Source organism: Neltuma alba, unplaced genomic scaffold (genome assembly GCF_004799145.2).
Source record: "Neltuma alba isolate B1F8T4 unplaced genomic scaffold, ASM479914v2 tig00011988_pilon, whole genome shotgun sequence".
Lineage (NCBI taxonomy): Eukaryota > Viridiplantae > Streptophyta > Magnoliopsida > Fabales > Fabaceae > Neltuma > Neltuma alba.
In genome coordinates, this window is record NW_021636561.1 from 383,206 (window position 1) to 406,115 (window position 22,910).

General features: G+C 35.2%; 3 protein-coding genes across 3 annotated transcripts; 1 reads left to right on the forward strand and 2 right to left on the reverse strand.

The window, feature by feature from the left end:
- Positions 1 to 70: 70 nt before the first annotated feature.
- On the forward strand, positions 71 to 2,340 carry LOC114720575 (galactoside 2-alpha-L-fucosyltransferase-like). Its single transcript, XM_028906237.1, has 2 exons — positions 71 to 274; positions 832 to 2,340. The coding sequence occupies exons 1-2, from the start codon at positions 100 to 102 to the stop codon at positions 2,301 to 2,303; spliced, it is 1,647 nt and encodes a 548-aa protein (XP_028762070.1). The 5' UTR covers positions 71 to 99; the 3' UTR covers positions 2,304 to 2,340.
- An 8,462-nt stretch (positions 2,341 to 10,802) lies between these two features.
- LOC114720505 (transcription factor MYB106-like) lies at positions 10,803 to 12,275 on the reverse strand. Its single transcript, XM_028906150.1, has 4 exons — positions 12,143 to 12,275; positions 11,878 to 12,007; positions 11,376 to 11,670; positions 10,803 to 11,309 (listed from the first exon to the last, which is right to left on the reverse strand). Exons 1-4 carry the CDS (start codon positions 12,273 to 12,275, stop codon positions 10,803 to 10,805), a joined length of 1,065 nt encoding a protein of 354 aa, XP_028761983.1.
- Positions 12,276 to 21,323: 9,048 nt separating this feature from the next.
- LOC114720506 (transcription factor MYB106-like) lies at positions 21,324 to 22,816 on the reverse strand. Its single transcript, XM_028906151.1, has 3 exons — positions 22,684 to 22,816; positions 22,417 to 22,546; positions 21,324 to 22,215 (listed from the first exon to the last, which is right to left on the reverse strand). Exons 1-3 carry the CDS (start codon positions 22,814 to 22,816, stop codon positions 21,324 to 21,326), a joined length of 1,155 nt encoding a protein of 384 aa, XP_028761984.1.
- Between the last annotated feature and the right edge of the window lie 94 nt (positions 22,817 to 22,910).

A 22,910-nucleotide genomic window follows, 5' to 3' on the forward strand; every position in this document is an offset into this window, starting at 1 on the left:
CGCATTTCCCTTCCTTTTCTCTCTTCAATGTTAATTGCCGTGTTTGAATTCGATTGAACGATGTTGCAGCAAGCCCGGCCGTCCGTCTTCTCTTCCATTATGACTTCCTATCAATTATCGACAAAAATCATCGCCATTTGCTTGATATCTCTTCCGCTTTTCGTCGCATTCAGACTCTCCCTTCCCTTCTCATCATTCTGGAATCAAACCCTGAGTTTGGCCGACGCAAGAGTTCTGGACAAAGTGTCTCGGAATGATTCCTCCCTGGCTCAAGGTACGATTCCTCCCTGGAATTATCGTTAGTTATATTTGTTAGTTTAATGCTGGTGTCTCAGTTTGAGTAAAGTAAAATGGTGCTGCATAAGTGGTTAGAATTTTCATTATTGATTGTCTTGGGGTACAAATTCATCATCCTGGTGGAATCCCATCGTCTTTTACATATATAAATCAGTGCCCGTATTAATTTTTGAATTCATGATGCTTGAGAATGAATGATCGGTGACTCTTCTTTGTTTCCGTGAATAGTAGAACTGTGCATATGAAGAACAGAGACTTGAGAATGCTAAGCAAGAAACATTGGAAAGAGCGTCATCGTAAACAATAATTACTGTTATTCAGACCCCATTACTTTAGTCAAAAGTTATATATGATTGAAATTATGTCGTACACTATGGAACTTTTTTCACCATAGTTTCGCTTGCTTTAAGACTCTGCATTCAATTGTCTATCTGCTAATTTTCTCTTCCGGCAATCTTTTCGTGGCCCTAGAGGATCAGCATAATCTGTTTAATTATTAATTTTCTGTTGGCTTTTTTTTTTTTGAATCTACAGGCTCAGAAGATGGTTACTCTCAGTCCACTAACGTGTCAGAAGACAAATTTCTTGGTGGACTTCTTCCTCCTGGGTTTAATGAAGGCTCTTGCGTAAGCAGGTACCAATCCTGGCTATATCACAAGAAACCTTCACCCCATAAACCTTCTGCTTATCTTCTCTCCAGGCTTCGCGCTTATGAAGATCTCCATAAACGCTGTGGACCCTACACCAAATCCTATAACAAGACCATAAAACAGCTTAGGTCCAGAAACATTGTCAGCTCTGCAGAATCTTCAGAGTGTAAATATGTTGTCTGGGTATCTTTTAGTGGCTTGGGGAACAGAATCTTAACAGTAGCATCGGCTTTTCTATATGCCATCCTTACAAACAGAGTTCTGCTCATTGACCCAGGAAAAGACATGCCTGATCTTTTTTGTGAGCCATTTCCAGAAACCTCGTGGTTACTACCCACTAATTTTCCCCTTAAACGCAGGTTTGACAAGTTTAATCAGAAGACTCCGAATTCTTATGGAAACATGCTCAAGAGAAACAAACTAAACGCTTCATCTGAATTGTTTCCCTCATATTTATATCTTCATCTGGTTCATGATTATGATGACCATGATAGACTTATATTCTGTGATCAACACCAAACACCCATGAACAGAGTTCCTTGGTTAATTATGAAATCTGACAACTACTTTGTTCCATCACTCTTCTTGTCCCCTTCTTTTGATCAAGAACTAAGTAGATTATTCCCCGACAAAGCAACTGTTTTCCACCACCTGAGTAGGTATCTTTTTCACCCCAGTAACCAAGTTTGGGGCCTAATCACTAGATATTATTGGACCTACTTAGCAAAAGCAGATGAGACAATCGGTATACAGATTCGAGTCTTTGAATCTTCATCAGGGCCATATCAGCATGTAATGGACCAAATCCTGGCTTGTACATTGAAGCAGAATCTGCTGCCTGAAGTTGATCAGCAAGAATCTTCTGTCGATCCATCAGTAAAACCAAAATCAAAAGCTGTTTTGATGACATCTTTAAGTGCTGGGTACTTTGAGAATCTGAGAAACATGTATTGGGAACATCCCACAGTGACTGGAGATTTGATTGGGATTTATCAGCCAAGCCATGAAGAATATCAGCAGACAGAGAAGCAATCACACGATAGAAAGGCATGGGCTGAAATGTACCTTCTGAGTCTAACAGATGTTTTAATCACAAGTGCATGGTCAACATTTGGGTATGTGGCTCAAGGCCTTGGAGGGTTGAAGCCACTGATTCTCTTCAAACCAGAGAATCGCACTGTACCAGATCCACCTTGTGGTCGTGTCATTTCAATGGAGCCATGTTTTCATGCTCCACCAAATTATGATTGCAAGGCAAAGACAGGGGCTGATCCTGGCAATCTTGTTCCTCATGTGAGGCATTGTGAAGATATGAGCTGGGGCCTCAAGTTAGTTGACAGACATGATGATATTTAACTCGATTTAACTCAATTTTGTAGCATGATCAATCTTAGCTATTTGGTTAGGCAATTTGCCAGAAAAGAGAGGAGTGACAGTTTTTCAAGTGTATTATGTGATCAATTTTTTAATAAAGTTAATATGAGAATAACCTTTTGGAAAATTGAAAAAGTCAACATGCTTGTTTTTCAGAAGTAAAAACCGAATGTTATTCTTTATTAAGGAATTAGACTTGGAATAATACTTAGGTATTGCCTTTAAAAGTTACACACACGGTTTAGGAAAGTGGAGGAGTATTTATTGAATATTACGTCGGATGCTTACACTGCAAATTTTATCTTATATTTAAAATTTATCATAAACTAGATTTTATATTTAGGATTGAAAGTGATATTAAAATTCAGATGCCCACAAGTTTTTAAAATAATATATGTAATGAGCATAAGTCCATGAAGGAATCACACTCCAAAAGCTAATTGTTGGAGCTGGAGTGCTTAAGGCCTCATAAAAGACCCTGCTTAAGGTAATCTTTCTAATATGCATGGGGCTCATGATAATGCAGCCCCCAAGAGCCTATTCCCCAACAGCTCCACATTACGGCGCCCTACTCAACCTCCAACTGGTTAGCCCATCCGATCAAAATCCTCAGTGGGTAGCCCTCTACTAACTCCTCCTGTTGGCTTTCACGCTAAAAGTATATCTAAGTAAAATGAAGCGTGACACGAAATTACTGCCATACATTATAAGGCCATTTTATTTTTATACGATTCATATGTGTACTTTGTGGCTTTCACACTTCAGAAGTTGTGATGATGGGCTGTGTTTCGTGAGAGTATGAGCATATTGCTTTCCAACTGTAAATCCCAATTTAGTGAGACCAAAGTGCTTATTGCAAAAATTATTTTGGATGTGGATTGATAAATGTATATATTACAGCCCTCATGACCAGAATAATCCCCCTTTCATTTATGGGTCAACTTTGTACTTGAAAGGCTGCATGTGCTGGCCCAATAATTCATCGGCCTCCTAGATGTAAGATTCATAACATCGTAAATATGCAATCAACTCTTGCCCTAAAAACCCCTCGTTCCTGGATTCAATTGGCAAAAAAGTGCGGACACTTTCATAAATGGAGTAGGCTTGATCCCTAACTGGTTAGGGTGTTGGGGAGGCATATTCACAGCTTATTGAAGCTGAAAAATTCCTACTTATTGGGCTTTAAAAAAAAAAAAAGCTTAGTTGTCATGTTCCTATGCCCATAGGGGACAGGTCTTAGTGGATCATAAGTTAATTTTTCTGTCCTTGGATGCCGGGTGAGTCCGACCCTTTTCTTAAAATTTTTGTACAAAAAAAAAAAAACTCTTGCCTTAAGATTGTTAAAACTCCAAGCTGGTGGAGTATTGGTTTCGTAGCGACGCGCTTAACTTAATTAGTTGCATTTGCCCATCTAATGAGTTCAGAGGAAGAGATTACTACTACACATGGAAGCCCTCCACTAACGCCATTTACTCTGTCCAATCCTTAATATAAAAATTATTTAAATTAATTTGATTAGATTCAAAAAATTAGTTAAGTTAGTTATTTATAATAAATAAGTGTTGTTTTCCCTAAAATATCTTTGCTAATCATGTGCCTTAGTTAAAATCATCATTTGATAAAATCTTTAAAATATGTAATTACTACAAGGAGTACCTTTAAAAAAAATGAATAAATATGAAAAATAAAATGAATTGAGGTCTTATATTTAGAACCAAATTGAATGTTAAACTAGCTCTAATATTAAGGATTGTAACTAAATTGTTGATTGGGCTAAGTAGTACTCACTACCCTAAAATACTTTTAAATAACATTTAGTATTCTAAGTTAAGGAAGTGTTTTAATAAAGACCAAACTATAGTTTTAAAAGTGATTTTATGAAATACAAAGTAAATATGTGAGAAGAGTTTTATCTTGGCTTACATGAAAATATTTTTAAAAGGCACTTTCAAGGAAAACCAAACACCTCCTAAGTTTTAGTGTATTTAGCATCCTAAATTATGTTTCGTTAATACCTAGCATCCTAAAATAATTTTTTGTGTGTACTAACATATTTATTCAATAAGACTGGCATCCTAAGTTTATGACACTTATTATTGTTGAGAAAATTACTTTAAGAACAACAGTGCACCAAAAAATTAGTTTAAAATATATACTAGGTGCTACTAATGGCTTTTACTTAAATCACTGTCATATTCTCTTGTTTTTATACTAAATCCGTGGCTAATATAAAATTAACATTAAATGCTAATTTAAATAAATGGGGAATAGAGGAACCAAACTAGAAAAAATTGGGATAAATCCCTCATTACAAATTTAATTAGCAAATGGTCCCTAAGATGATTAATTGCACAAGAAAATATTAGTTGCACTCAAAGGAAATTAAGTTGCACAAAGAGAAGATGATTTGCACAAAACGTTATTTGGACATAAAGAATTAATTTACACATAATAAAGATAACTTGCACATAAAAGAATTTTATTTGCACAAAAAGAAATTGAGTTGCAGATTGCACAAAATAAGATTATTGCATACAAGGGAAGATAAGTTACACAAAGTCTTTAAATCCTATTTGTTAATTAAATTTTTAATAATGACGGGTTTATTCTCCATTTTTCCAACAAAATAGTGAGAGAAAAAATATTACGAAATCCAGTAATTATGGAAGAAACAGAAAAATATTTGATTGGAACTCCTTCCCTGGTGCCCAGTCATCAGCATCAATGTATGAAAAACAAAGCCAAAAAAAAAAAAAGCCCCGGGGGTGGGAAGGACGCCATCGTATCCTCAAATTGAATATAATGCGCTCAATTAAACAATCTACGTAAATGAATAGCACGTATGTATATGTCAACAATCTTTAAAAGATTCAACCAAACTTCATAACTTTCATATAAAGTTGAACCTACTTCTACACGTTGTTCTGACACCACTCTTCTATCTCTGCCCAAGGGAAGCTTATATTTAAGAAACCACACAAAGATAATCTAATTAAAGATGAGTTCGAACCACCTTTTCCGATTCCCTATCCTTGTCCATGACATTTGCAGGGGCCCCTTAGAAAAAATGAACTTAAAAAGTAAATCTATAGTTAAGTTAAAAATATCTAATGCATCTATCTAAGAATTAGAAATATTAAGAGGAAATACATAATTGATGTTTTATTATACTAAAAAAACCATAGAGAATACTCCTTTCATTCTATTTATAAGATAGAAAGAGTGGGGTTTTTTTTTTCTTTTTACAAGTCACTTTATTAAATTTTTAACATGAATGTACTATTTTTTATTTATTATAGTATAAATAGTTTTTTTAAGATGAATATATTAAATAGAGACAAAGTTAAAAAGTTATTATATTTTAATAAAAAATTAATATAGTTTAAAATTTTTTTATTGATGTGAAAAATACTGAAAGTGGCTAATAATAAATAATACGAGAAGATTACATTTGAATACCAAACTATTGTAAATTATTCACAAATATGAATGATAAATCATTTCATCTCTCAACCTCTATGGCAAATATGGTGTTCCAATAATGCTTCTCCTAAAAACTGGCGTTGAAGATTCCCATGTTTAATTTCTGGCGGTGAATTCTCAACTATCACATCATCGTCATTGTGAAGGCCTTCCATGTGTCAGTAAAGTTCTCGTTATATCCTCTTCCTCCTCATGCTCCCACCACCGCCATAATATCGTCGTCTCCCACGAGCTTCGCACGTTATGTTTCCCCATGCTTCATTATTGTCTGTGATGGTAGTGGAGGAAGAAGAAAGTAAGCATTTTGATTGCTAAGACCAAAGTTGAAATTTCTACCGGTCACGTCGGAGCTGGGGAAGCTCAGCGTACGCCGACGCCGGGGGCGTTGGTGGCGAGCATCATAACGTACATACAATGATGCATTTTGATTATTTATTGAAGTGATTTTGATCGATTTGTTTATATACCGTAAGAGACGGGCTAGCTTTCTCTTTCCATTGTTCATCTCGCTTGATGAGGATGGAAGAAGTGGGCTTCTGTTTTTCAGGAAGAGGCCGGCAAATACAGGCAAATAATATATACATGTCTTATTATATTGTAAAATTAAAACGAAGTGTATGTTTTGAAAGCGATTAAAAAAAGAAAGTGGACATCATCCTGGAGATCTTCCAACCCATATAGAGTTCTACATTAATACAATGATATATTAGCTCCGGTCTTAGTTATAAGAGTTAGTTGACTAATTTGAGAATATTAAAAAATAAATTAAGTTAGTTATTTATAATAAATAGGTATTGTCTTTTTTAAAATATCTTTGTTAATCAAGTGTATTGGCTAGAACTATTATTGTTAGAAGGACTACCTTAGGAAAAAATACATAAATATGATAAACAAAATGGATTTGAGTCTTATATTTAGAACCAAAATAAAAGTCAAATAAAATATTATATTAAGAACAGAAGGTAGTGTGTGTGTGTATGAGTGTTGTTGCTTCATAGAGTCCCTTAAACTGAATGGCTTAGGCCAAAGAAAATCAATTGTTAGCATTTCAAGAATGAAACTGTCTTCTATTATGATGTATATAATATGCATATAATTATAATTGTATTCTTTTATTATTTTTATGTTTTTTATATCGTTATGCATAATTTCTTTTCTTAATCATCAACTTTTTTTTTTCAAACATTATTTATTAATTAATGTTAAAGGTAAAAACCTAAACTAATATATACACTACCTCCAATCCTAAATAAGAGAGCTACAGATAACTAATTCATGGATATTAAAAAAAATTAATTAAGTTAATCATCTATAATAATAAATATGTATTAATTGGTTTCCCCATATATACCCTATCTGATTACCTCATCAATGACCCCCCGGGCCAAATATATGCTTCAAGAGAGATGGCTGGAGAAAAAATTATTAAACATGGGAGACAGATTAATATATATACTCTGTGTGTGTGTGTAGTGTGTATATATATACACGAGGAAAAAGCAACAGGGCCCCTTGCATGGGGTGATAATATTCACACACGCTGAGGATTAACTTAGCAAGTGGGATGTGCAATTGAAGTGAGTTCGTTGCAAAATTATAAAAAGATTTATAATGGAAGATGACATATGGTTTATGTCAATAAATCTAAGCATTAATAAAACGGCGTAATTATCACGTACGTGTGCCCCGGCATTCCACATATTTGCCCTTGTATGTGGCCAATTCCTTAGAGGTAGCGTATTAAAAAAAAAAAAACATGTATAAGGATAAAAAGATTTTATTACCCCTAGATTTATTTTTACAACATACTACTTTCAATCCTTAATATAAGAACTATTTTGACTTTTAAATGAGTTTTAAATATAAGACTCTAATATGTTTTGTCTCTCATATTTGTTTATTTTTTTAAGGTAGTCCTTGTAGTAGTTGCACATGTTAAATGTTTCATTAAATGACATCTGATTAGTAAGGGTATTTTAAAAAAGACAACATCTATTTATTACAAATGACTAAATTAACTAATTTTCTTAATCTACTCAGATTAATCAACTGGTTCTTATATTAAGGAGTGGAGCTAATACTTTTCTATTAAAATGAAAGTATGCATAACTAATACAAATATAATGATTTAATTTAAGAAGTTGAGAAAGATCTACATAGATCAAGCTTCTTTTAATCATGCAGTCATACATGAAAACCAGAAAAAAAAAAAAAACAGTTACACAAAGGGATCAAACCATATATAAGATTTACTCATGCACTTTATGTATACACACATGCACACACTTTTTTTTTTAGCAATCTCTTTGGATCTACAACCTCCAATCCTTAATATAAGATCTTATTTGACTTTTATTTTGGTTCTAAATATAAGACCCTAATCTACTTTGTTTCTCATATTTATGCAATTTTTTTAAGGTAATCCTTCTAATAATTATAGTTCTAACTAACATACTTGATTAATAAGAATATTTTAGGAAAGACAACACCTATTTATTACAAATAACTAATTTAACTTATTTTTTTATCTCTTTAAATTATTCAACTAGTTCTTATATTTAGGACTGAAAGTAGTATATTATAAGAGGGAATACCAGCAGGCGTTGGTCCTAGTGAAGGAATTTTAGCCGCTTAAGAACGACGTGTCAAATTCAAGTTTGTATAAATAAATAAAATGCCTTTGACAGAGCTACCCTCAATTGGAACCGATAATACTTAAATCTGCCCTTGGGAATGCTTTCTTGCCACTTTGCAAAGTATGTATTCTCTGCAACATTCGAGTCTCCTAGAATTTAAGCGGGTTTCATTTATATTCCTCAAATCTTCTATAGTTGTAATCAGACAAACCTTACCTCGCTAATTTATACCTCTTCTCTCCCATTTTGCCACGATTTACCATTCTGCACACAATTCACATCATTTCATTCAGTGCCCTTTGCGTGTTTGTTTGTCTTTTCTATTGCCTGTCCATCGATCAGAACCCTTTTCTCTTGCAATTAAAACAAAGGGGGGCTTTGATTCCTCATTATTACCATATCGATCGCCTCCCGTCTCTTGAGGATTCTCCGTGCCTACCCAAAAATAAAGAAGCTCTGATGAAACATCAGAGAAATTGATTGAATTGGTGTGTCAGCAGAATCTTACTATATATATAAATATATATATATATATAATCCTCAATTGGCGTACGTCTTTCTCTCAACTGAGCAATGTCCACCGGTTCAAAAAATGAGCAATGTTCCCCCATATATGCGAGGCCGACAATAATATTATACAACACATATATACAGACGCCATAAAGGATTCTACCAAACTTCTCAACTCCCCCGAGTTCCTTATCTTTCATTCTCAAGGGCTTATATATACATATGTGTGTGTGTGTATGCTTAAAAGAGATGCTACGGCCGGTTCATGTAATATATTTAGACATCATTCATATTTTATAAAGCTATACTATAAAATAAAGGCCAAATTATACATAAGCCCCTTAATTTTAGCCTTTTTGCGTATAACCTTCTCATCTTTAAAAGTTTAAAAATCACACATTCAACTTTCATAATTTGACTTTTAATCCCCTATTGTTAAAATGACCATTAAATCTAACGGAGTAAATGCCACATCAAATTGTATGTTTTAAATTATGTGGCAAATGATATGTAATTTTCATTACTTTTTTTATTTATTTATTTTGGCTTAAAACTGAAGGGCAGTTTTGTAATTCAAAATTCTAAGAATAGTAATCACTAATAATTCCCATCGTCTTTATCCCAGTTTCACTCGCTTAAGTCATCCCTAGTTCCCTACCCTATCAACTCGATTCATCTTCTTGCCATGATCTTCATTCAAAAATTTATTCTTGTGCATTCCAGCTTTTGTGATCTTCTTAAATCCTAGTAATACCAATTTTTTATACTTCTAATTTCAGGATCTTGTTATTATGCTCAATCATCCCTGAAACAATTCTCTCATAATCTGCAAAATGGCGGGATTTTTGTACAAATGCGGCAACCGCAAATATGAAGATTTTCCAACACATCAAGAGGAATAACAAATGATTCGAGAAGAGAAGAACGGTGTGGCAAAAGAAGATCAAAGTGAACCACATGCAAAGTTCCAAACAACGTCATCCTTGATTGGAGGGAACTCGGAGATCACGGAGATGTACATTCTGACTATGATGAAAGTGATGAGATGGGAAGCATCAATGAATTAGACGATGACCAACTTAGAAGACACCCGTGAGGGTTCAGATTTAAAGGAAGAATGTGATAAGCATGATTTTGGAATGGAGAAGATAAATAAAACGTTGAAAAGGGGAGGACTTGCGACTTGCTGAGAGACCGGAAGAACAAGATGATAATGAGACAGGGAATTAGGGATTATAATGGGTAGAATCACAAAAGCATCCTTTAGTGTAATTATGATTTTTAAGCCAAGATAAATAAATAAAGTAATAACAATTACATGTCATCTACCATATAATTTAGAATAGTTTGATGTGGCATCTAAACTGTTAGATTTAACAGCCATTTAACGATAAGGAGGTTAAATGTCAAATTACAAAAGTTAAAGGTGTGATTTTTAAAATTTTAAAGATGAGGGAGATTATATCCAAGAGAGCTAAAACTAAGGGAGGTTAAGCGTGTTTTGGCCTAAAATAAAAACACATCATTTCATTAGAAAGCTAAACCTATAGCTGATAAAGCTTTGATTCAGATAAATCAAGTGATTCACTCAACTAATTAAACCCTCCACTTAAAACGACAGATTAATTGTCATTTATAATAATAGTAATGATTTATATAGCCAAAAGGGTAAGTAAACTAAGGAAAGTATTTAAGGAGGAATTCTGTATAAAACATGCATGGTGTGACATCATGATCGATACTAATATTTTCGTGTCTTTATTGATTACTGCTAATTCAAAGCGAGTGTAGTTTAATTAACAAAACAGCTCCATCATTTATGCGTCACATGACACAGGGAAATTGCAGGTGATCAGGGAAAATCATTCACCAAGTTGAGTATGGTTTCCCAATAATGCTTCTCCTCAAAGCTGGTGCTTCCTTCTTCCTCGATATTTGATACTCCCAGGTTTTGTTGTGGTGAGATCTCATTGAATCCATACGCCAACTCATCGTCATTTTGCAGGCCTACCATGGAATTATTACAGTTATACCCTCTTGATCTGAATCCTTCCACGGCCACCATAATGTCGTCGTCTCTCATCAAGCTTCCCACAGAGTTTTCCCAATATGACGCACCATCACTCGCTTCTTTCATGATTATTCCTCTGTCCCCTCCGGCGTTGGAAGAAGGAAGTAATAAGCTTTGATTGATAAGTCCAAAGTTGGGTATAATTGTGTCCGGGAAGCTTAATGTCGACGTCGGCGACTTTAGGTCGTCCTCGGTGGCGAGCATCATGGCATACATGCTATGCATTTTGGGGATGTTATCAGCAGTAGTTGTCGGAGATGGAGACTGCGACGTCAGCGTCCATGAATTCTGCCATGCCTTGAGGACGTCGAGGCAGGGAGTTGGTGACGGCAGAGGTGTGATCTTGTTGAGCACGAGTCGAGTGGGAGAAGCTTGGGAACAGAAGGAGCCGATAAGCTCGTTGATCCGGAGCCGCAGCTTGGATTCTCTGACCAGTCTGGATTCGGCTTGGAGCCGAGCAGTCTCCCACTGAGCCATATGGTTGAGGTTGGCTGCGTCCTTGGACCGGCCGTGTACGGCGTCGTTTATGGGTTTGTGAGTGGTGGGGTCTATTCCCATTCTGGTGAGCCTCTTCTTGAGGTGGGTGTTCCAGTGGTTCTTGATCTCATTGTCTGTTCTTTTTGACAAATGAAGTGCTATAGCCGACCATCTTGTACGTGCAATATAAACATCAAATTCATTCAGGAACAATATTTATAAAAAGTTGTGTGCGCATGTGTAGGGAAACAGCATGTCATGTTTAATTTTTTTTTTTATTTAAGGAAAACTCTAGATCGAATGGAATCATTATGGTTGACCAGCTGAGCAATCATCAACCCAAACACATGAATTTGTTAACAAGAGTTTTGAGACTTACCTGTTTCCAAGAAGAGCATGAAGTTGAATAATGGTTTGGTCTTCTTGCGAGCTGAAGTTGCCTCGTTTGATGTCAGGTCTTAGGTAATTAGTCCATCTCAGTCTGCAGCTCTTCCCACATCTTCGGAGTCCTTTTTTGGTCGTCGAAAAAATGAAACACACATAATTCATTCCTCTTTCCTAAATTATACATACATGCGTGTCTGCGGATGAAACAAGATATCATAATATAGTGGAGCTATATGAAGTGGCGGGATTATACGTACCAGCTTTTGCAGGCAAGGAAGACCAATTTCCATGGCCATGTTGTTGAATGTAAGCCATGAGCTTCTGGTCTTCCTCAGGAGTCCATGGTCCTTTCTTTAAGGTTGCCTTCTCCCCTCGCGACGACTTCACCATTTTAATTTCCACCTGGGAAATGCTTGCTGCAGGGAGAGAGCGAGAGAAGTAGAACTATATATAAACACCAGAGGCGGAGCAAGCTAATAAGAAACAGATCGATCAGGTAAGTCGAAAGGGAGCAACTGGCAGCGAAGATTGAGGTTACATAAGCATAGATCGTATATATAAGTGTGGTCTCTGAAAAATGCTGAAGAGAAGGACACAGGGAGGAAAGAGATGGATGGACAGAACACAGAAGACAAGAAGAGACAAGAGATGGAGCTAAAGCAAGTTGAAAAGATGCAGAAGAAAGATCCAAGTTATAAATAGCAGATCTTCTATATATATATGACGTAATAAATGATGTTTATAATAATCATATTAGACAGAAGAAAAAGAATCCATCCGACTGATGATTCACCATACTCATATTTAAAAGACAACATTATTGTACATCTACATTTCTTAGTAAGTTTTCATATCTTATAATTTTGGCATACACATGTGTTATGTAGCAGTTCATGGTTTTGTCTCTTTTATATGGTCTAGGGCATCCCTATGATCACCTTACTCAGAAGACCTAGTGCCCTTGTAACTTTTTGAATCTTAATTTGAACTTTTAAAAGCATGCATGTGGTCGATCTAATCAAAGAAGTACTCGCCTCAGTACTGCCAAATAAATAATCATAAGAAATGAATGTACGTGGGTGACAGTATCAAGAAAGTCGAGACATATACTTTTTCAGCATCTTATAGTTTGGAAATAATCATGCAAAAAAGGAAAATTAAGGAACAAAATAAAAGATTAATCTGTCCCAGTGATATGAATATTTAATATATATATATATATGATATACTAATTTCCCTCATCAGTTTTATATTTGCACACACACTATATATATATCATCTTGTGTAAAGCTTCAGTACGTATTATCGTTTGAATTTATTTTAGGATACAATATGAACAATTTAAAGAGATAGAGCATGATGATCACTTGAATATTACTGGTAGAGATAAGTAGCTTTATAAGCTTAACTGCGTTATTAATTACTACATATATATATATATATATATACATGATAACTGTACTAGCTCTGCATAGCTCTTTATGTTTCCTCTGTTTGTGTGTGTTCTTATTACTTTGAACTGAATATATATATCTAAAGCCTGGCTTGTAGATATATACAATGAATATAAATGCCCGTACAAAATTGGCAAATCAGAATTAATTGTATTGATAACAAGCATGTGATTGCAATCAAACATATTTACGTCACTGTGTTTACTTTTCTCATCAAATTTACAGAGCTTCAGTTTAATGCTCGCGTAAGTGCTTGCCATATAAAACAAGCCTGAAGTTTTTCTCTTTCACCTACCTATGCATGTACTGTCTCATAAACTTCAAACTTTTCTTCCCGTAGGAGCCAACATTTTTAAGGGGACTAGGGGAAAAAATAATGTTCACTAAAAAGACAGTGTGTGTGTGTGTGTGTGTATGAAGGAATCGAATTTTAGTTATCCATTTTCCTTCAAGTGACTCCCACGCACTAGAATTCTACCAATATTTCAGTACTGCTCTTATATAATAAGGTAATATTTTGAGGGGAGGGTACATTTCCTATGTATTTTTTAGTTTTAGCTAATTTTAATAATTTTCTTAAACCACACAATTTTATTGTTTGGATTTTATAATTAGAAATGGAAAGAGTATTAAATAAGGGTAAAGTTAAAAGATTATTAAACTTTAAGATAAAATTAATGAGGTTTAAGGTTTTTTTAATTTCAATAAAAAATGCTAAAAGTGATTTATAAATAGAAACGGAGGGGTATTTACCAACCATAAAAACCCTGGAGATGGAGAAACAAAAAAGTCTAGGTGAATTAATGGGAAAAATATATTAAAGTATATATGTGACGCTTTCTTTTAATTGCATTCTTTTATTATTTTTACGTTATATAATTATAATTGCATTCTTTTATTATTTTTATGTTTTTTATATCGTTATGCATAATTTCTTTTCTTAATCATCAACTTGTTTTTCGAACATTATTTATCAATTAATGTTAAAGATAAAAACCTAAACTAATATATGCACTACCTCCAATCCTAAATAAGAGAGCTATAGATAACTAATTTATGGATATTTAAAAAATTAATTAAGTTAATCATCTATAATGATAAATATGTATTAATTGGTTTCTCCATATATACCCTATCTGTGTAACACCCCAAATTTTCTGATTTAGGATGAGCAGAAAAGAGAAAGTTCATTAAAATTATTTAATAGCTCAAGCACAATTAGGAAAAATTATGGAATATTGATTTTTCAAGGTTTAGAAATATTTTGAAAAAGTTCATTCCCCAAAAAGTGGCTTAAATGATTTTAATGCTATTTTCATAGCAAAATGGGTTATTGTCTTAGAAAATACTTAGAGGTTTCTAATTAACTAGAAAATTTTAGGGAAATTATCTTATGAGGTAAAGAAGTTATTTGAGGCATAAAATCCTTAAAATGAGTTAAGGATTAATTTCTGGAATTAAGAGTTATTTTCTTGGAAAATTCAAGAAAAATAGTTATGAGTTAATTTTTGACCCAAAATGTTTAGGGAAATTATTTTATGGATCAAAGAAGCTAGTCGAAAAGAAAGATCCATATGAAACATAGTGGAGTAATTTTTGGGTTTATCTATTTATCTCAGAATTATAGAGGAAGCATGAAAATGAAAGAAAGCAATGAGCGTAAGGGCAAAATGGACATTTCGTTTGTTTTTACTTCCTCATCACACGTGTACTGCCTCACCGCTTAACATAAGATACACTCTTCCTCCTGATTTTTTCATTGGGCCACTCGAAGGAAAAGAGAGAGAGACGGAGAGCGAGGGAGGGAGAGCACGGGAAAAAGCAGTACCGGAGTTGGTGATCGGAGGTAGTGATCGGTGGCCAGATTCCTGCATGCAAACGGAGTTTCAGATTCAGGTGAGCCCCCTGATCATCATTCTACTCTTCGTTCTTTGGTTTGCTGTGTGTTTGAAGAGTTAATGATGAAAGAAGTTTGGGTTCTAGTGAGAGAAAGTGAGTAAAAGGATACAAGTTTCAGTGAGCTGGTGTTTTTTATGGCCGATTGAAGTATATGGTGCTGGTTTTTGAGCTTGCATGTGCTATTTTTCTTCTCTGTTTATGTCAACCGAAAACAGAGGTTAAAGGGAGGAGAAGGACGCTTCTTTTATATATATATATATATATATATATAGATATATAGATATATGCATGTGCTGCGGGATCATGAAGGTGTTTATATGTGATAGGTTGCTCTGTTTCTTGAATCCGAGACAGGGGAGTGGGTTTTGTGCTCGCATGTTGTTTTCGGTTGTGGTTCTTAGCTTCTAACACAGGAGCTAATAGCTTGAGATAATGATGTCTGGTTTTTGGTGGTTGGATGTTATATGAATGAGGTATATAGGTTTGTTCTGGGATTGCATGTCGTCTAGCTTTATTGTGCGTGAAGTTTCTAAGTTCATGACCCCTGATTCTGGTAAGCCGAGACAAGCTCTAAAGGTTGGAAAGTTTCTGGTTTTTGTTGGTTATGAGATAGGAAAGAAAATGATACACGTTTGTCTATGTGCGCCTCGGTCAAGTTTGTGGGAACTGAATTTACATAGTTAAGTGGCGTTGGGTTCACTGGTTGAGAGGAGACCGAACTGACATATATGTATATAGTTTCGGTACATGTGTGTGTTTGTTGCTGTCGTGAGACTTGAATTCATGGAGCTAGGGGAAATAATCAATGGTTAGATGATGACTGGTTTGGAGAGGAGACTGAATTGATGTATATATATGTATATAGTCTCACATTATATAGTAATATATGACTTACGTGGGAATTTACAGTGGTTATATTTTATATATAAGGGCCGTGGGATTATAATGGAAGGAAAGGTAATTGAGGAGGAATGTTAAAGTTTGAAGGAATTAAATGGGTAGATGTTTGAAGTTAGAAATGAATTAATAAAATGTGAAGTGATTTTCATGAATTTAAGATATGGAGAAGTAAGGAAATAGATTAGTTGTAATAGAATAGATATAATGGGAAGTTTTAAAGATTGAAGAAGATCTAGGACGTTAAGTGAGCTATTTAATTTATGAATTTCCAGTTGGATCAAGCGTTAATCTATCCTTACCAATATGATAGGTTTTGATATCTGCAAAAGCCCACCAAGAAGCAGAAAGAAAGGAGAACGGTAAGGTTTGATTTGGAGGGATGCGGACCAGGTAGTAGTTCTTTCCTACCTTACACTTGTGTATGATTGCTGCATGTCTGTTTGTGCCATATTACTTTTCTAAAGCATGAGAACATGTAATCCTTAATTCCTTGCATGGATTTTTAGCCGTGACCACGTGCAGCTGATAAACATGGGGCAGTGATTGCCAATTATTTGCGCGGCAGTGATTGCCAATTATATGCGCGGCAGTGATTGCCAATTATTTGCGCGGCAGTGATTGCCAATTATATGCGCGGCAGTGATTGCCAATTATTTGCGCGGCAGTGATTGCCAATTATATGCACGGCAGTGATTGCCAATTATATGCGCGGCAGTGATTGCCAATTATTTGCGCGGCAGTGATTGCCAATTATATGCGCGGCAGTGATTGCCAATTATTAGCGCATTATTTATTCAGCTTGTCTAATAGACATGGGGCAGTGATTGCCAGGTATTTGCACATTATTTATTCAGCTTTTCTATCTGTCATTGCGCATAAATGCTTAATTGCATTAGCTTGCAAGGTTATGTTCCACTTTGGCTTGTTTTGCATGCTTTATGTGATCTGCACATTTGTTTGATGGAAATTACTACTACGGGGATTCGTTCGAATCTCACCCTCCAATTTATGATGAACAGTGAAAGCTAGTAGCCCGAAGGACAAGGAGGTTGTTTAAGAAGAAGGTGGGCTGGTTGAAGAGCAGAGATACCTGTTATAATTCTGTAAATTGTATAGTATGAAATTATTTTAGGTGATAATAGATTAAGTTGAAAGCAGGGTTGATATTAGATCATTCATTAGTTATCTGAAGGTTTGAAATATTTGATCAACGGATTCCAATGTTAAAGGGGAAAAAAAAAAATTTCCTGTCTTTTCCCAGGATGGAAACCTGGTGTTAGTGATTCACAGGCGTTAAAATGATCCTATTAGTATATAAAAGTGAGGTGTTGCAATCTGATCATTACCTCATCAATGAAATCCCCCCCCCCCAAAATATATGCTTCAAGAGAGATGGCAGGAGAAAAAATTATTAAACTTGGGAGACAGACTAATGTACGTATATATTTATACACACACTGTATACACGTGCGAGGAAAAAGCAACAGGGCCGCTTGCATGGGTTGATAATATTCACACACGCTGAGGATTAACCTAGCGATTTGGATGTGAAATTGAAGTGAGTTCGTTGCAAAATTATAAAAAGATTCATAATGGAAGATGACATATAAGCATCAATAAAACAGTGTAATTATCACGTACGTGTGCCCTTGCATTCAATATATGTTTGCCCTTGTATGTGGCCGATTCCTCAGGGATAGCGTATTAAAATAAACGTGTGTAATTAAAGATGAAAAGATTTTATTACTCCTAGCTTTATTTTTACGACATACTACGTCTTGTTCTTAATATAAGAGTTAGTTTGACTTTTAATTTAGTTTTAAATATAAGACACCAATCGACTTTGTTTTTTATATTTATTTATTTTTTCAGGGTAGTCCTTATAGTAGTTACACATACTAAATATTTCATTAAATGACATTTGATTAGTAGGGGTATTTTAGGAAAGGTAACACCAATTTATTACAAATAACTAACATAACTAATTTTCTTAATCTACTCAAATTAGTCAACTAGTTCTTATACTACTTCCGGTCCTTAATATAAAACCTTCTTTGAATTTTATTTTGGTCATAAATATAAAACCCCAATCCACTTTATCTCTTATATTTATGTATTTTTTTTTAAGGTAATCCTTCTAATAATGTTATTTCTAGCCAATACACTTGATTAGTATGAGTATTTTAAGAAAGACAACACATGTTTATTACAAATAACTTACTGAACGTATTTCCTTAATTTCTTCGAATTAATCAACTAGCTCTTATATTTAGGACCAGAGGTAGTACTTTTCTATTAAAATGAAAGTATGCATGAACTAATACAAATATAATGATTTAACTTAAGAAGTTTAGAAAGATCTACAATGGTCAAGTTTCTTTTAATCATGCAGTCATACGTGTAAACCAGAAAAAAACAGTTACACAAAAGGATTAAAACTATATATAAGATTTACTTATGCTCTTTATGTATACACATATGCACACAGCTTATTTTAGCAATCTCTTTTGGTCTATATTATAAGAAGGAATACCAGCAGGCATTGGTCCTAGTGAAGGAATTTTAGCAGCTTAAGAACGACGTCTCAAATTCAAGTTTGCATAAATAAATAAAACGCCTTTGACAGAGCTGCCTCAATTGGAACCGATAATACTTAAATCTGCCCTTGGGAATGCTTTCTTGCTACTTTACGAACTATATATTTTCTGCAACATTTGAGGCTCTTAGAATTTAAGTGGGTTTCATTTATATTCCTCAAATCTTCCATAGTTGTAATCAGATAAACCTTACCTCGTTAATTTATACCTCTTCTCTCCCATTTTCCCACGATTTACTATTCCGCACACAATTCACATCATTTCATTCTGTGCCCTGGGAGTGTGTGCTTGTCTTTTCTATTGTCTGTCCATCGATCTGAGCGCTTTTCTCTCTTGCAGTTAAAACAAAGGGGGGCTTTGATTCCTTATTATTACCATATGGATCGCCTCCCGTCTCTTGAGGATTCTCCGTGCCTACCCAAAATAAATAAGCCCTGGTGAAACATCAGAGAAATTGACCGAATTGGTATGTCAGCAGAATCTTACTCTACACACACACACACAATCTTTAAAGTTAACTTGCCTTTAATTTGTTGCTTTGGGGTTACTCTAAAAATTAACTGAATTAATGCAATATAGTGCAAAACTCGGGTCATTTCACTTTGAGGAGCCGAAAACGAAATTAAACCCTAGTAAATAAATGCAAGTAACCTAAACTATAAAAAGGATTTTGATTTTGAGGAATTGCTAACTAAATGCCTTGAATTAAACTGAAATTAAAATACATTTTTTTGTTTTTTTTATATAAAAAATGATTGAAATAAATGAAGATGAAAGAAATGAAAATGAGACACACAAGTAACAATGATAATAATCAATCCTCCAATTCAACAACGCAGGCAATCCTCACTCCAAAAGATACGGGAGTTAAAACAATGAATTAAGAATTATAATCAAGCTTTTAATCCAACAACCGAGCCACCTCGAATTGCCACAAAATATTTTCCCAAAATCCTAATTTACTAACTGCAACCAGAATAGTAAAATAGAATTAAGAATGCTAAAAACCAATGCTTAATTAAAATTCTTAAATCCAAAATAATAGAATTAAAGCTAGCAAGAAACAATATAATCCAAGATTCCAAGCCACCTCAGAAAATCACAATATATTAACTCCAAAATCAATACAAATGTCATAACCACAACATCATAATTGAAATCAAAGCTATAAACAACCCAATGTCAAATGCTAAACAATAATTCAGTCACAATAATCTCCAAATATAATCAAATTAAGCAATACAATTATCCCAACAATCAGAAAAACTATCCTAAGACCTAGGAATTGTTAAACAATTATTGAGTAAGAAATTAAAGCAATTAAAACTCCCCTTTGAAGATCCAAGCTCCTGCTATTGTTATTGAATTGGAGAATTAGAGGATCTTAGCCACGGTTTGCCATGAGAAATGCCATATTCAGAATTTTGCTACAGGATCCCATGGAAGAACACTGTTCACGCTGAATCTGTCGTGCTCGTGCTGTTCGTTATGCTGGTTCTGTCGTGTGTGCGTGTTTCGTGTGCGCCTCCTCTTCTGCCAAATGAAGATTATTATTCAAATACTGCTAGCCGCCCCTGTTTTCCTCACGTCTCCTCTGCTCGTTCGTGGGTCTTGTGTTCGTTGCCGCCGCCCAGCTCCAGCTTCTTGTGTTTGAAGAAGAATTATAGTATATTAGGTTGGGGGAGCAAAACGCTTTTTTTTTTTAAATTATTTTTTATCTTTTTTTTTCTTTTCTTTTTTTTTAATTTTTCAAAATCTTCTAAAAACCTGCAAGCAAAAATTCAAAGATAAGGTAGCATTAATTGTCCTAAAAAAAATCAATTAGTCACAATTAAACCAAAATATGACAATTTTGCCCCTATAAAATAATAATTCAAAATAAAATATATTAAATAATTAACAATCAATTAAGGCAAAAGGGGACCAATTAAGTTGACAAAACCCATATAAAAAATATCAAAATATATAAAAATAATTGAGTTTGTCAATCCTCAACTGGCATACTTCTTTCTCTCAACTGAGCAATGTCCATCAGTTCAAAAAAATGGGCAATGTTCCCACATATATGCTAGGTCGACAATCATATTACACAACACTGATATAGAGACGCCATAAAGGATTCTACCAAACTTCTTAACTCCCCCGAGTTCCTCATCTTTCATTCTCAAGGGCTTCTATAAGCGAGATGCTACGGCCGGTTCATGGTAATATGTTTACACATCATTCATATTTCATAAAGCTATACTTTAAAATAAAGACACATCATTTAATCAGAAAGCTAAGCCTATAGCTGACAAAGCTTTGATTCAGGTAACTCACTTGGTTCACCCAACTAATTAACCCCTCCGCTTAAAACGACAGATTAATTGTCATTTACAATAATAGTAATGATTTATATGGCCAAAAGGGTAAGTAAACTAAAGAGATTATTTCAGAAGAAATTCTGCATAAAAGATGCATGGTATGACATCATGATCGATACTAATACTTTTGTGCCCTTAGTGATTACTAATTCCGAGCGAGTCTAGTTTAATCAACAATACAGCTCCATCATTATGCGTCACATGACACAGGGAAATTGCAGGTGATCAGGGAAAATCATTCCCCAAGTTGAGTATGGTTTCCCAATAATGCTTCTCCTCAAAGTTGGTGCTTCCTTCTTCTCCGACGTTTAAGACTCCCAGGTTTTGTTGTGGTGAGATCTCATTGAATCCATACACCAACACACCGTCATTGTGCAGGTCTACCATGGAATCATCACAGTTATAACCTTTTGATCTGAATCCTTCCACGGCCACCATAATGTCGTCGTCTCTCATCAAGCTTCCCGCTGAGTTTTCCCAATATGACGCACCATCACTCGCTTCTTTCATGATTATTCCACTGTCCCCACCGGCGTTGGAAGACGGAAGTAATAAGCTTTGATTGATAAGTCCAAAGTTGGTTATATTACTAGTGTTGGAGTTGAGGAAAATTGTGTCTGCGAAGCTTAAAGTCGACGTCGGCGGCTTTAGGTCGGCCTCGGTGGCGAGCATCATGGCATACATGCTGTGCGTTTTGGGGATGTTATCAGCAGTAGTTGTCGGAGTTGAAGATTGCGACGTCGGCGACCATGAATTCTGCCATGCCTTTAGGACGTCGAGGCAGGGAGTTGGTGACGGCAGAGGTGTGATCTTGTTGAGCAAGAGTCGAGTGGGCCAAGGTTGGGAAGAGAAGGAGCCGATAAGCCGGTTGATCTGGAGCCGAAGCTTGGATTCGCTGACCAGTCTGGATTCGGCTTGGAGCCGGGCAGTCTCCCACTGAGCCATATGGTTGAGGTTGGCTGCGTCCATGGACTGGCCGTGTAAGGCGTCGTTTATGGGTTTGTGAGTGGCGGGGTCTATTCCCATTCTGGTGAGCCTCTTCTTGAGGTGGGTGTTCCAGTGGTTCTTGATCTCATTGTCTGTTCTTTTTGGCAAATGAAGTGCTATAGCCGACCATCTTGTACGTGCAATATAAACATCAAAAAACGATTCAGGAATAATATTTATCAAAAGTTGTGTGTGTCTTTCGCTAAACACATCATGTCATGTTTACTTTCTAAGGGAACTCAGCTGGATCGAATTGAATCATTGTGGTTGACCAGCTGAGCAATCATCAACCCAAACACATGAATTTGTTAACAAGAGTTTTGAGACATACCTGTTTCCCAGAAGAGCATGAAGTTGAATAATGGTTTGGTCTTCTTGCGAGCTGAAGTTGCCTCGTTTGATGTCAGGTCTTAGGTAATTAGTCCATCTCAGTCTGCAGCTCTTCCCACATCTTCGGAGTCCTTTTTTGGTCGTCGAAAACATGAAACACACATAATTCATTCCTCTTTCCTAAATTATACATACATGCGTGTCTGCGGATGAAACAAGATATCATAATATAGTGTGGAGCTATATGAAGTGGCGGGATTATACGTACCAGCTTTTGCAGGCAAGAAAGACCAATTTCCATGGCCATGTTGTTGAATGTAAGCCATGAGCTTCTGGTCTTCCTCAGGAGTCCATGGCCCTTTCTTTAAGGTTGCCTTCTCGCAGCGCGACGACTTCACCATTTTAATTTCCACCTGGGAAATGCTTGCTGGGGAGAGACAGCGAGAGAAGTAGAGAATTATATAAACACCAGAGACGGAGCAAGCTAATAAGAAA